The following is a 14,129-nucleotide window of genomic DNA, read 5'->3' on the forward strand; positions in this document are numbered from 1 at the left end:
CAACTGTTTAATTCTTTTGTGATCTACTAGAACTTATGGTCTCTCATGTTGAATTTTCAATTAAATTATTCCCTCAAACTGAAGATAAAATTAAGAGTAAAAATCTGTAAATGTCTTAATTTTGAGTCAATCTTCCTCATAAATTTAGAGCATTTCCTTTTTCATTTAATTTGAAAACTTCTTTCCCATTAGTTTTCAAAAATGTTTGCACAAATACATGATAATTGAAATACTATAATTCACACCTAACCAGACATGCTAATTTTATTTGACAGATATGTAATAAGTTACAACAATGCATATTTAATATTTAAGTAGAAACATGAAGTGTAAGTGACAAGCATGCAGCAAGCAGCCTTGAGAAGAGTAGGGAATGAGCAGAGATGTATACATTCATGTAAGACTCAGATTCTTCTACTCCCAGCTCTCATATCACCGAATCTTAAATATCTAATCTCTTGGAATCTAAAAACAAAACAAATGAACAAACAAAACAAAACAGAGAACAAACAGGTGGTGGCCAGAGGGGAGAGGAGTGAGGGGGATGGGTGAAAAAGTTGAGGGGGAATATAGTCAATAACACTGTGATAAGTTTGCACGGTGACAGATCGTTACTACACTTAGTGAGGTGATCACATTGTATGGTATACGAATGTCAAATCACTGTATTGTATACTTGAAATTAATGTAATATTGCATACCAACTATACTTTATATATATAAAGTATATAGATAGATAGATAGATAGATAGATAGATAGATAGATAGATAGATAGATATCTATCTATCTCCAGGTCTTTATCATTGTACCAAACATAGCTTCATTCCTGAAGTGGCATGAATTTGTCAGCTCAGACCCTGCTGTTCAAGAAGGACCTTTCTGTGCCTTGTAATTCTGTCTACTGGGGCTGCAGATTTTCGCAGTAGCCCTCCCCATTTTACTTAAATGTCAACTGGCAGGCAACAGGAAGAAAATTTTAGAACCAAACTGACTCAGGACTGGTTCATGGGAACTGCTTTCCCCCATTCTCTCTCTGAAGGCCACTGATTCTTCTGAGTGTCTTTTGATTCCTATTTGATATAGTAAAACTCGTATTAAAAAGAATACATATGAGAAATGTGATGGTTAAAGAATGGTTAATCAAGAGTTTATTGATCTGGATTGCTAACAAATGAGGAGCTACGAACCCCTTTCTGTTCACCCGAAGAGCCTTATCTTCTTTCAGTCGATGAGCAATATATAGCTTCAAACAGTATCCTATTTATCACTTCATTAATCAGTATAAATTTTTAGAACTTTTGAAAGGAAGGTATAATTCTGGAGCAGGAGTTAGGTTTATGGCATGTTCTTTCCTTAAAATGTTAATTGTCTTAATCTATAGATTCACTTTTTTAATAGAAAAAGTTGAAATTAATTGTGTGAAGATTAGCTTTTGAGATGTGTCTCGGCTCTGTGAGGGTAGGTACTGCACCTTGATTACCACTGTATGGCAAGCACCAGGCCATAGGTGCTTCCTAGTATTAAATATTAATACTAATAATATTAGTAGCCTAAATATTAGTACCCTAAACAAATAAATGTATGAATTTTAATATCTGCATTAATAATGTTGTGAATTCCATCTTAAGAATAATATAGGGCAAACCTGTTCTGCCAGATTTGAAGTTTGTTTCAAAAGCAGTTATGTTCATTAGCAATAGTCTTAAACCCTTATTTGGAAGCTTTCCATAAATAACATAAAATTACTCTGATCTCAAGATGTCCCTAGTGTCCCAGATAACACCTGTTGTGACTATCGAGTGATCTTTTATTATTGAGACTTCTTCCTGACCCTGAAGTTTACTTGACTTAATTTTTCTTTTCTCTCTCTCTGAATCCACAGAGCAGTAAAGAAGCCCTTTCAGAGGTCAATGCCACTGGAGTGGCCATGCTTTTCTCTGCCGGAACATTTCTTTATGTTGCCACAGTACATGTCCTCCCTGAGGTGGGCGGAATGGGGCACAGTCACAGACCTGACCCTAACGGAGGGAGAGGCCTCAGCCGCCTGGAGGTGGCAGCCCTGGTTCTGGGCTGCCTCATCCCACTCATCCTGTCAGTAGAACACCAGCATTAAGTGTTCAGGTTCCAGCTTCGGTCCATGGCCGCTCGCCATCCAGTGAGAACAGCCGGCACGTGACAGCTGCTCACTTCCTCAGTCTCTCGTCTCACCTCACCCATCTCCACCTGTATTCCTAGAGTTCAGAGGGAGGTGAGATTAAAACCTGGAGTAATGGAAAGCTTTTAGAGTAGAAACAACACATTGTGACTGGATATAGACATTCCATTGTGTTGTCTTTTAAAAGGCCCTGGGCATTTTGAGTTTTGATGTTTCTCTTAACCCTATTCTCAGGGAAAGTGGAATTCAGTTTTAAGGAGAAGTGGAGAACTTTATACTCACAATGAAATAGTAATTATGACAGTACAGTGTTCTGTAATTAAGCTAAATCTCTTAGTTTAGAGGCTCTGCCACTTTATCCATTGGTTTTTCACATGGTTCCCACTGTGTAAGACTGGTGCTTTAGCATCTATGCCACATACCTTGGTAGAAGGTCATAATGCCCTCTGTCTTAGATGCTAAAGGAAACTAGTTAATTTGGGGCTAGAGTCAGGAAAATGATGGCAAGACACATTGAAAGCTGACTTTATATTTGAGAGAGATATCCACTGAAAAGGGGGCATCTGGAGGATTTTAACACCTCCTTCTGCACGTGCCTCTTTGAAAAGAGCCTGCCATTCCACCAAATGGAGCAGCACATCACAGGTGGACTAGCTTCTCAAGAGGTGACTGGTATTTAATAACATTTCTTTTCAAGTTCTCCTTTGCAAAACACCTGCCTCCAACACATTCTTATAGAGGAACCAAGTTCTAGTGGGTTCAGGCCTAGGCTTTCCTTCAAGAACAGTCAGATCCCAAAGTATCTTTGGAAATGAAGCGGGGTTAAATTTTAAGTGAATTTGGATAGTTACTGACATCTTTGTAATAACCTTTTTTAAAGTAAGATTACCAAAACCTGTGCTGTCGGGGTTTTTCCTTTTTAAGTATTTATCTTAGCAGACCAGCAGTCCCTCTGGGAAAATGCTTGGCGTCCCTTTGGGAGTGCTAGGTCAGTGTCATATAAGCACCTGTAGCAGTGAAGAAAGTCAAGATTTTCACAAATAGGGTGTTTTCCTGTTCATTTAAATCTTCCTGAAATCATGTCTTTTGTCTCTTCATCTTTTCCATGCTTTTCTCCTAACTTTTCCCTCCAGCCCCTCCTCCCTACAATTTGTTGCTTACTGCTGGTGGCGATATTAATATTTGTGAGTTGAGTTTTCAGCAGGACAACCACTTCTTGAACTGTGATGATGATGATGATGATATTGCCTCTGTTCTTTATTCCCTTCAATGAAGTTACCTTTGTGTCAAGTGCAGCTTTGTTAAGCCTTTAAAATATCACTTCCTCATATATGAGATGACACAATCACTAATATTCTGGTAACTTAAACAATTGAGATAGTAAAAGTGTTTAACAAACTAGGATGATTTGTCTATATTTGCCAAAATCCCTGTAAACCTTGTGTTATTAAATAAGCGTATAATACTGTATTATTAATTTATTTTGATTTTCTGTACCATTTCAAAAACACAGTACACAGAGGGAGAACCAAGATTTCTTCAGGGCAGTGGATTTAGGAGTTTAGTAAAATGTTTAGTAAAATGTTTTATATGATGCATATGCCAGCATGCCTGTGATTTCTTTATTTTCTTCCTAGATTTGTCACTGAGTCAGCAGCTGTGGAAATAGAACTTGAGAGCCCTCTACTGGCTGTAGACCAAAATAGCATAAATAAGATTTGGTTTTGTATAGTGGTTGGCAATCATTGCACACAATATTAAAACCAACAGAAGGTACAGTATGGAAAGTATCAGTGACTCTCCTGATAACAACTCTTGACTTACGAGAGTCACGAGGTTTCGTCTGGTCCTTCAAAGTGACGTTGTTGCCTTGATTCTCCCGGAAATTTACTTTGATAAATAAATAGCACCTTTTAGTGTCAGTCTGGTTTGGTTTGGGTAGTAGCACTTCCTATCATATTGTTGTGTGCAATGATGAGAAATTTTTTGCTGGCCAAAGCCTCTTACAGCAGTGCCTTGACATCACACTTACAAGTTTAGCTAGAATATCTTGCTGGGTAGGGCTTTGAACTCTGGCAAGGATTGAACCATCTAATTTCCAAATTTGCCTTCCCCTCTGGACTTCACATTAACAGGCAAACCTTCCAAGGCCTATCAGCTCTCGGAAGCTATGGGCTTCCCAGATTTTAAAGCTGCTGCCTCAGGAATTACTCATTTCTCTCCTGGTCAGCAGGCAGAAATAGCCATACTAACTTTATAGGGCTCAAATGCATCTTCAGGCAGCGGGGAACTGAGCAGCATGGCAGAGGCTTCCTACACTGAGGGAAGAACTTGCTCGTGGTGGGCAGTGTCCCAGGAGAGGCCACATCAACGGTTACTTATTGGCATATTTCAGTTCTGTTTTCCTCTTGTTTAAAACTGCCTCCTCAGATGTGGATGCCTTAATGTTCTCATTTGAAAATATTGGCAATACTTAAGTTGCTGCCATGATTACAGGTGGAATTATTTGCTACCAAAGAGATGCAATTGATGATGAAAAGCATGGTCCTTCCTTCCTTCCTTATAACCAAAGTTAATCTTAATTGCAATTTGGCTCCTTTTCCTTGGTAGGGATAGACTTTCTTCAGATTCCTAGTACTCTCATAAATGGCAGATTAAGTCGAAAACTACTACTGATCCATTCCCCTCACTTATTCTTCGGCGAATTGCTTATCAGTTTCTATTTCCCTGAAGCAGCAGTGTTCCAGGTCTGGCAGTTTTCCTGTGCGTGCTACTGCCAAACTTCTTTTTTTCAGCAAAGGTTCTGCACTGGCTTGAGAGTTGGAAATGGTACCACCTACAGAGGCTATATCTTCTTTCTTCCCAATCTCCCAATTGCCTTTTAGTTCCCTATTCAAAACAGCCGAGTCAGCCCTATTTCTGTATTTTGAATTATTAGGAAAAAAGAGAGGTGGCCATTTTTTAAGTAGTCAGTTCTTTGTAGAAAGAAGAGAATGTGTTTTTTTACTGGCCTACTTCTAAGTGTCACTGCCTGGTTTTTCTCTCTTTCAGGGATTAGAACTGGAAGGACACACCAGCATCAGAGTATATTAAGCCCCTCAGACACGTGGTAGTCAGGTACTGAACACAGGAACTGTATGTCAATAGCACAAGCTCCCCAAAGAACATTCCTGCCTTTTGGGCTTCTAGGCCCCTTGGGAAATCAAGAATAATGACCAGATTCACCCCAAACTGCTATAGTGTCAGGTGAAAATCCTCTGAAGGTGTTCTTTAGGGGAACCTTCCTTGCATTACAAAATTTCTGCTCACTACAGAGTGGTCCACATCACCCAAAGAGCACTGTTGAAGATGCTATAAAATTAAAACCAATGATGTGATTTGTAGGAAAGGACTAGACAACCATTAGGAATTCTCTAGATATGCTCAGCCTAATACAAGGAGATTAGCTTTGACCTTATTTCTGAAAGCATCTTGTAGCAAGTTGGAAGTCTCATGGGATAACACTGCAGTTCCCCTGGTTCAGTAGCCCGAACAGTGATTTTAAATGTTCCCTTTTCTGGATCCTTTGTAAACATGAAATCATTCCATGGATGGCTGCCTTATAATTTTGTCTCTTTCCACTTTAATTGTGAATGGTTAAACAAATTTTTTTGCTGTTTTCTGATTTGTTTTATGATAATAAATTTTTATTAGTGCATACCTTATGTGAGTGACTCATTACTTATTTTCTCGGCAATTTGTTTTTTTTGTTTGGTGACCAGATTTGACCCACACTTGAACATCAGAAAAGACAATGAAAAGCTTTGAAAGGCAGAGGAAAGATGTATCACCATGTGCACATCCTTTAGAGAGGGAGGGAAGGAAAGGAGGAGAGGAGATTAAGAACTGAACACACCATCTGCCCCGAAAGATACCAATTCATTGATGGTTTTTTGTTTGTTTTTTGTTTTTTTTTTTTGCTTTGCCATTGTCGTTAGCATATATTCTTTATGAAAGTAGCTGTCTACTCCCAGAAAAGGGAAGCAGGCAATGAATGGATCTCAGTCACGGGATTCATTGCAAGGGCAGAGTTGCTATAGGAGTACATAAAGGCTGTCGACAACTGACCCTGGGCATAGAGATTTATATAAAAGTGCAGTTTGTCAATTTGATCAATGTTTTCTCCCTTTGTGGCCTTTAGTCCTGGAGTTCATTATTAAACATATTTAGATAAGCGTTATGTACAGTAATGTATCACTTAAGTATAGAGTTTGTATGTTTAGTCATTAGATTTCATTTATCACTAGTTGACTTTGTGCTGCTGCTTCTTTAGGTTTCACACGTGCTACAGCAAGTTACAAAGGTGCCTAGAGTATTACATGTTTTCTGAAAACCTCTCATCATGAAGAAAATAGGCAGAAAAGACGTGTATTTACATTTCCTGCCAGAAACCTTCAGGTGAAGTGCCTACATCCCTGCTTTGAACAGTGGCCATTGCAATCTTAGGAAGCTGCATTAATAAGGCTTCCTACTGCCTTGAGATCCAAATGTGTATTATAGTATGTAGGTTTATCCCAAATAGCCAGCAATCCTTATTCTGTTTAGTTTTGTTTCTAATTCTAAGCTAGAGCTGCATCCCACAATCTGATTTCTATAATGTAAGAAATAAGCAACCTTGTGTCTTCTGTCCCCCCTTCCTCCAGCTCCGTCCCCTCCTTCAGGTCTTGATCCAAAGTCTCCTTCCACTTGGCCTCCTGTTCTGCCCTATTTAGAATTGTATTCTGCCTTCCCACCCCACCCCACCCCCACCCTGTTCTATTTCTTTTTCTGTAGCACTGATTACCTTTTTAATCTGCTTCACAATATGTCTTTACTTTTTATCTCTTCCCCACTAAAATATTAACTCCAGGAAGCTAGGTTCTCAATAAGTACATGTGTTAAATGAATTGATCTGCCCTGAGGGGGCACTCTTTTCCTAATCTGTGCGCCTTCTACCCCCTCCACCAGCTGCTGCCCTGATCCCTGGCAGAACCAGCTGCTGGCCTTACGTGTAGCTCCTCCTTTATCTCACACTAGGGTGAGCGCTGCTTGGAAATTAGCAACAAGGTTGGGAGTCAAAAAAGACATGGGACTGAGTATACAGGTGGAAATTTAACTGGGTTTAAGGTTACTAATCCAGTACTAACTTTAGCAAGGTACAGGGTGACTGATTTTGGGATCTGAACATTAGGATCCCATTTTTGGCTCAGCTACTGATTTCGGTTGCAGTGTTAGCCACTGCCCAGTTTTATAAATATTGGATAGGAATGTGTATGAAAGCGTGTGTCCCACTCTGGTGGCCTCATTTACAGAAGGATCCTGACATTCAAGCGTCACCAGACGAGGGAGCCCAGTGGAAAGGGGATGGAAAGCCAGGATGTTGGAGGAGGTGTGGAAGGAACTAGACTGTTTGCCTTTGTCAGGCTCTTGGGGGACAGAACTTGATAACCATCATTAGGTACTCAGGCTGTCAGGAGCAGGAGGGCATGTATCCTACACTCTCCAGAGGACGGAACGGGAAGTAAGCTGAGCGCCGCCTCTTCACTGATTATTCACCTCCTCCACTTAGTTACTTGAGCCCTTGCTGCAGACCAGGTACTCTGAGGTGCTGAGTGTACAAAAGGGAGTAAGGGTCAGGTCGGTCCTTAAAGAGTTTGCGATTCAGTGAGGGATTCGAACTAGAAAACACAATTGCTGATAGTGCAGTAAATACTGGGAGACAAGGAAGCACAGGCTGGTCAGAGAACACACAGGGGCAAGGAACACAGAGTGGGGCTTTCAGGGAGAAGGTCCAGAGGGAGAAGAGACCTGAGCTGAATTCAAAGGCTGAGCGGAAGGAGCAAGTGACGAAGGTGGGAAAGGTTCTCTGAGCCGGAAGACCTACATGGGCCAAGGCCTGCTGGCACACAGTATGGACTCTGCATAGATGTGCCCCAAGCTGAAGGAGAGGGGAGACCAGAGGTGGTGGGCAAGACACTCAGTCCCCTAGATGACTTCTAAGCTTCCAGATTTAAAATTGTACAGATAATTGGGCCTAGCAATTCCTGGTGTCATCTTGGCTGGCCTCTGGGTTCCTGCCAGCACACTGACGACTCGTGTATGTGGTAGTCTGCAGTTTCCAGATCTTTGCCTCTCTGTGGCTCCTCTGGCACTTTGAGATGTTGCTTGGTGACATTTCCCCTCCCTCATCCCTGCCTGTCTCCCCCACTTTCTGGCTAGGGCCCAAGGACTCCCCTCATTCCACTTCTGAACATCTGTATCATAGCTGTGTACAGAGGACCTGACCTGGCCCGGGAGGGGTGCCCAGTCTTCTTTCTATCCTTTGCTTCTACTTTCCCAACACTCCTGTACTATCTGCTCTCCTATATTTAAGGGACACGCCCTGGAAGAGGAAGTGTCCCCACCTACTTACTGTCTTCCTCTGTATCATCACAGTCTCGGCAAAGCCTCCACCCTCTACCTCTAGTTTCCTTCCAATTCTCTAGCCCCTGTGTGACTTGGGTCTTCCCTGGGCTTAGGGTGGAGGGTGGGAATGGGAGAGGCACATGAATGTGAGTAGAACTTACATTATGCTCTCTTCTGCCCTGTACCTTGAGAAACCAGAAAAGAACATGCTATTTAACCTGGAAGAAAATATTGCAAGGATAATGCATGCCGAGAGTTGAAAGGGCCCCTTTTTAATATATGAAGCCGTGAGGGTTTCAAAGTAATTTAGACCTTGGGCAAAAATGGAGCTAACACTGGTGCCAAATCTCTGGCATCTGGTCCAATGATTTGCTAATTCTGTTCTAGATGAGAAACCCGCACCCTGGCCTTCCCTCAGACATTCTGGGAGAGTGTGTGACACTAACAACAAATGGCTTTGGGCTTATTGGCCAGACTGAACACAACCCCTCTCCCCCACAGAAAATATACTTGGTTAAAAGCCAAATGAATGCATGCATTTTAATCTGCACGTCACCCACGAGGGGGAGCACTGAATACCTTAATGGGGATAGGTGTTGCCTGCGGAGAGGCCCTGTGAGTGCTGCCAGCACAGCAAGGGCCTTGAGCCACCTTCAGAAACATTTCTTGGCAACCTCGGGTGTGAGCGGTTTTTGGACAGAGAAGTCAGAAGCCCAGCACGAGGCTGACCCTGCCGATAAGAATAAAACTAGTGCAAGGGATTCTAGACTCAGGACATCTCGAATGGAGGACTGCCTGAGATAGGACAGTTGGTCTGTGAGCACACATGCTCTCCTTTGCTCCCCCACCCCCTCAGTCCATTGGCCTACTGGGTTTGAACCTGCACATGGTGCCCTCTACCCCACCTCCCTCCCTCTCGGGTCCATTACAACGCAAAAAGAAATGTATTTTAATCCTCAGAAGAGGTCGTGGAAGCAAAAAAGTCTTCACCAAAGAGTCATTTGAGCTGAATCTTGAAGTAAGATTTTGAGAAGATAAGAAAAGCATTCTAGACTGAGGGAACAAGTGAAAAGGTGTGAACGAGCATGGCGGCTTCTCAGAATTAGGGACAGGGGGCGGAGGAGCGACGTGGGGTGAGCCTGGACCAGATCGTGGAGGGTATTACAGTCAAAGCTCAGGAGTTGGGAGCTGGAGTCAAAGGAAGGGAGACCCCACCGAGGGTTTTAAGATGGAGGCACACATGATCAGCTTCGGACCTTGAAAAGATCACATGGGTGATGGTGGCGAGTGGGGATTCCTTGAGGGGTCCTGCTTTTGATGGGAGAGTCATTTGAAAGGCTATTGCATAGTCCAAATGGAAGGGGAGGTCTACATGAGGCAAGTTTGGAGGCCCAGAGAAGTCCGGTGACTGTCCTTTGTTCACACAGCTAATGGCAGAGCTGCACTTAAACCTATCAACATGAAAAGTAGGTGACAAGTCTACCATCTAAAGATTTTCAGTCACCCCACAGACTCTGTTTTACAGATGAGGGAAAGCTGAGGGCCTGAGAGGGCAGTCTCCATTTGGTTGGCAAACTGAAACAAGAATATTCAGCACAAGATCAGAGACCAAGTGAAGAAAAATCAATTCGGGATTTATTGAGCACATATTACATCCCCTGAACTCTATCCTCAAGGAGCTCAGTCTGGAAGAGATGTAAACGCATAGAGAAAAACTCTAAACAAGGTACTAGAATGGAAGGATGGGCAAAGGTCCACAGGAACCACGAGGAGGGTGTAGTTTCAGCTAAAATCCCCTGGTATCCAGGAAACGAGCCTACTTGATGGAATTAAGGTCAGAGGAGGGAAAGAGTTTCCATGGAAGAGATTTGGTGCTGCGGCAGGGCCTGGCTTGGAGCCCAGACCTTTATGTCTCTTCTGCTTCCTGGCCAGAGAGAAATACTTGTGCTGAGCCCAGCCATCAGACTGTCACGTGTGCAAGGAAAGCTCGGGGAACCTAGAATAGGAGCATTCCTCACTTGACCCTAGTGTGGCCTACCTACCTGAGGGTGGGGTCAGGGACAGAAGATGGCTGGGAACTGAGGAGGTTGTACTGTGCGAAGAGACACTTTCGTCCAGGTTGTTGGGAGCTTTTGAAGCCCAATCAAGATATGACTCTAGGGAGATTCTTGTTACTGTTTCCTGTCTGAGAATGTCTTCCTGCCCATTCCTGACTGGAGTGGGTTAAGGAAGACCGAAGTGTAAGATCAGAGAGCTGGATCTCAGTCAGTACTCACACATTTAACTGCCCCAGGTTAGTCATATAAAATGGTCATAATGGCTAATAATACCTGTTTTATTAAATGGCTAATAATACCTGTTTCATGGAAGAATGATGTCCGTCACAGGAGTCTGCAGACTATGGACAAAAGTAACATTATGAAAATATATGTTCTTTTGTACAGTATAGAAAACAAAGTGAAAAAACCTACAGAAGGGGAGAAAATATTTGCAAACCATTTATCTGATAAGGGGTTTATATCCAAAATATATAAGAAACTCATACAACTCAGTAGCAAAAAAAAAAAACAAATAACCTGATTGGAAAATGGGCAAAGGACCTGAATAGCATATTTCCAAAGACGTACAGGTTGCCAACAGGTGCACAAAAAGGTGCTCAACATCACTAATCATCAGGGTAATGCAAATCAAAACCATAATGGGGAGATGTTGGTCTCAGTCTACCAGCTTTCGGTTATAAGATGTGTAAGTTCTGGGGATATAATGTACAGTTAATAATACTACGTTGTATACTTGAAGTTTGCTAAGAGAGTATACTTGAAATTTGCTAAGAGAGTAGAACGACTATTCTCACCACACAGACACCAAAAATAAATAAATAAAGAAACAAACAAACAAACAAACAAACTGAGGTGATGGATGTGTTAACTAATCTGATTGTGGTGAGCATTCTCCAATATATACATGTATTAACTCATCACATCACACACCTTAAAAAATCATGTTGTACAACTTAAATATATACAATTTTTATTTTCAACCATATCTCAATAAAGCTGGGGAGAAAATAAAAACTACAAGAAAAATAAAATGTGTGCTCATTATTATTAGGAGTCTGTCCCTAAACACAGCTGAGAGGCTGGGATTTTACAGTCCAAGTAGAATTGCGTCTTCAATTCTGCAAGAACTTAGAACCTTAGACGAGTTGGCAATTGAGAGAAATTCCTAGACAAAAACAGAAAGACTGAAAGAGATGTCTAGCATTTTCCCAGACTGAAATTCACATGGCACTGTGCTGCAGTATGACGGGTGTGGGCTTAGGATTCAGACCAGATCAAGTAACTATATCTTCATCCTGCCACTTTCCTTCACGTAACACATTTTTGAGGGTTTGTCATGTTCCAAGAAGTGACCTTGGGTAGACAACATTTTTGAACTTCATTTTTCTCATGTGGAAAACTGAAAGTAATACGTACTTCATTGGACTGTTTCAAAAATTAAGTGAAATAGATAAGATGTAAATAATATATTTAGAACATCGGCTCTGTGTTTGACCATGTAGGGCTCTCAGGACCCTGAGTTTCTGTCTCTGACTGGTCTTACTGATAAGGTTGGGCAGCCCTGGCCCACACTTGGTCTGGGGCACTGGATTGGCACCTAGCTTGTTTTGTCTTCTGCAGAACTATCTGCCATTGGGCACTCCCACCTACAGACCTATCAGGCATTCGGCACTCCCCCCAGCTGGGGCGGAGAGCACAAGGAAAGCAGAAACCTCTTCTCCCAACGCTGACCTAGCATGAATTGAGCTGCTTAGTTGAGTGAAGCAGAAGTCCCTTAAGTATCTAGTGGTTCATCAAACTCATGCTATTTGCCTCAGGGAAGTCTTTCCATTTGCCATTAGTGACAGTATGTTCACAGAGGGGATGGGCAAAGATTGATTTCTCTTTGCCACTGAAGAAACCTGTATTCTATTTCTTCCATTGAAGACACTGAATCCAAGGAAACATCTGTGCTCACCCAGCCCTTCTCCTTAGGAAGGACTTTCTGAAGAATTATTTTTCCAGGTTTCCTGCCTTTCTCCCACCTATGGCTCAGGAGCTCATGACTAGTCCTTCATCACACACAGCCACAGCTGGTCCTGACCTGATTAGGCAGAAAATACTTAAAAAGATATTGGCAGAGCTAGAGAACCAGGCCTGACCAGGGGTGAAGCTTCCTGGAATGCTACATAAAACCATGCTGCAGAAGCTACTGCTGCCACAGAGCACTTGATGCTGCCATTTGTGTGCAGCCAGGAGCCCACCTACTCGTGATTGTCACCGCAGCCAGTGCAAATGCTGCTTGCTACATTGGGAATGCAATCTTGCAGCCACAGCTTGCCGCAAACCAAGTCAGATGCCTTTGGCACTGCTTTCCCTTGAGAAAACTGATGCGTAGACATGCTTTTCTCTCATGTTTGTCATCTGCAACTCAAAGTCCTGTCCTGGTTCCCCTGACCAGTGAACTTCATACCACAGGCTTCTAACACAAATTTTCAAGCTCTTATCTGGGAAAAGCAGGGAAATTTCCCCAGCATTAGAACAGGCATCGAAAATAGCCAAACACGTGTGAAATGTCCACTCTGTACTCTATCCACCGGCTCTCGTCATCTTCCTCGTCCTGTCTCCTCCCACTACGGACCCAGACCCTAAGCCTCGCTTTAATGCTGAGCCTCGGATGTTCCGCAAAGGCACATGTGACATGAGGGGCACAAGGGAGTTCAGATGGGTCCTGTTGGGTAGAAATCAACAAGGGGATGTTGCCTCGGGCTTGGGAACCACAAAGTTGGTTAGGGGGTCAGGGTGCGTGGGGCCCTTTAGGAGGTCCCTTCTTAACTAGACTCATAAAATGTTAGTCCTGGGAAGGCCTGAGGAAGCATCCAGTGAGGATACAAACTCAGATGCTCACAAGGAGGAGCCAAGCAGGCAATAAGTGAAGGAAGCCGGCTGAGCAAAGGACGGTGGCTCTACAGAGAATGACATTTTAGGCGTTAAGATTTTAAAATTTTAAAATGTCACGCAAATGTTAACAATCGAAGTGGTTGCCTGGGAAGGAGTAGGGAGTGTGGAGTTGACTAGACAGGAGCATGAGAGAACTTTCTAGGGTGATGAAAATGTTCTGCATCTTGTTTCTGGGTGGTGGTTACTCTGTATACATTCATCAGATAAACTTCATTAAATGAATACTTAAGATCTGTGCATTTTATCATATATTAATTACACTTTTTTTTTTTTTTTTTTTTTACTTAGACAAGTTAATAAAGTTCGTATATAGTCAGAGTTGGCTCTCAGGCTACCCATTTGCAAAATTCTGTTTCATTAGGACTTCTTTAACATTCGAGGAATCAGAGACCCTGAGATGGGGAGAGACTTTTCCAAGGGCGCAGGTGACTCCTGACCGCCCGCCCGGAGATGGTCGGCGACTCCTCAGCCTGGAAAGGATGACTGCGGCGTGGTCCGACCCGCAGCTTCTTCCTGCGCAAACTCACTTCCTTGCCTTTGGAGCGGTGCC

The 14,129-nt window shown here is 42.7% G+C and overlaps 1 protein-coding gene across 2 annotated transcripts in view; it reads left to right on the forward strand.

Moving 5' to 3' along the window:
• The window catches only part of SLC39A9 (solute carrier family 39 member 9), a 37,277-nt gene extending 31,417 nt beyond the window's left edge, over positions 1 to 5,860 (forward strand). For both annotated transcript variants that reach the window (XM_016131307.2, XM_016131308.2), the window contains one exon: positions 1,884 to 5,860. In XM_016131307.2, coding sequence (XP_015986793.1) covers positions 1,884 to 2,114 — 231 coding nt within the window. In that variant the 3' untranslated portion in view covers positions 2,115 to 5,860. The remainder of the gene's footprint in view (positions 1 to 1,883) is intronic.
• Positions 5,861 to 14,129: the final 8,269 nt, after the last annotated feature.

This window comes from Rousettus aegyptiacus, unplaced genomic scaffold (assembly GCF_014176215.1).
Source record: "Rousettus aegyptiacus isolate mRouAeg1 unplaced genomic scaffold, mRouAeg1.p scaffold_m13_p_3, whole genome shotgun sequence".
Taxonomy (NCBI): Eukaryota; Metazoa; Chordata; class Mammalia; order Chiroptera; family Pteropodidae; genus Rousettus; species Rousettus aegyptiacus.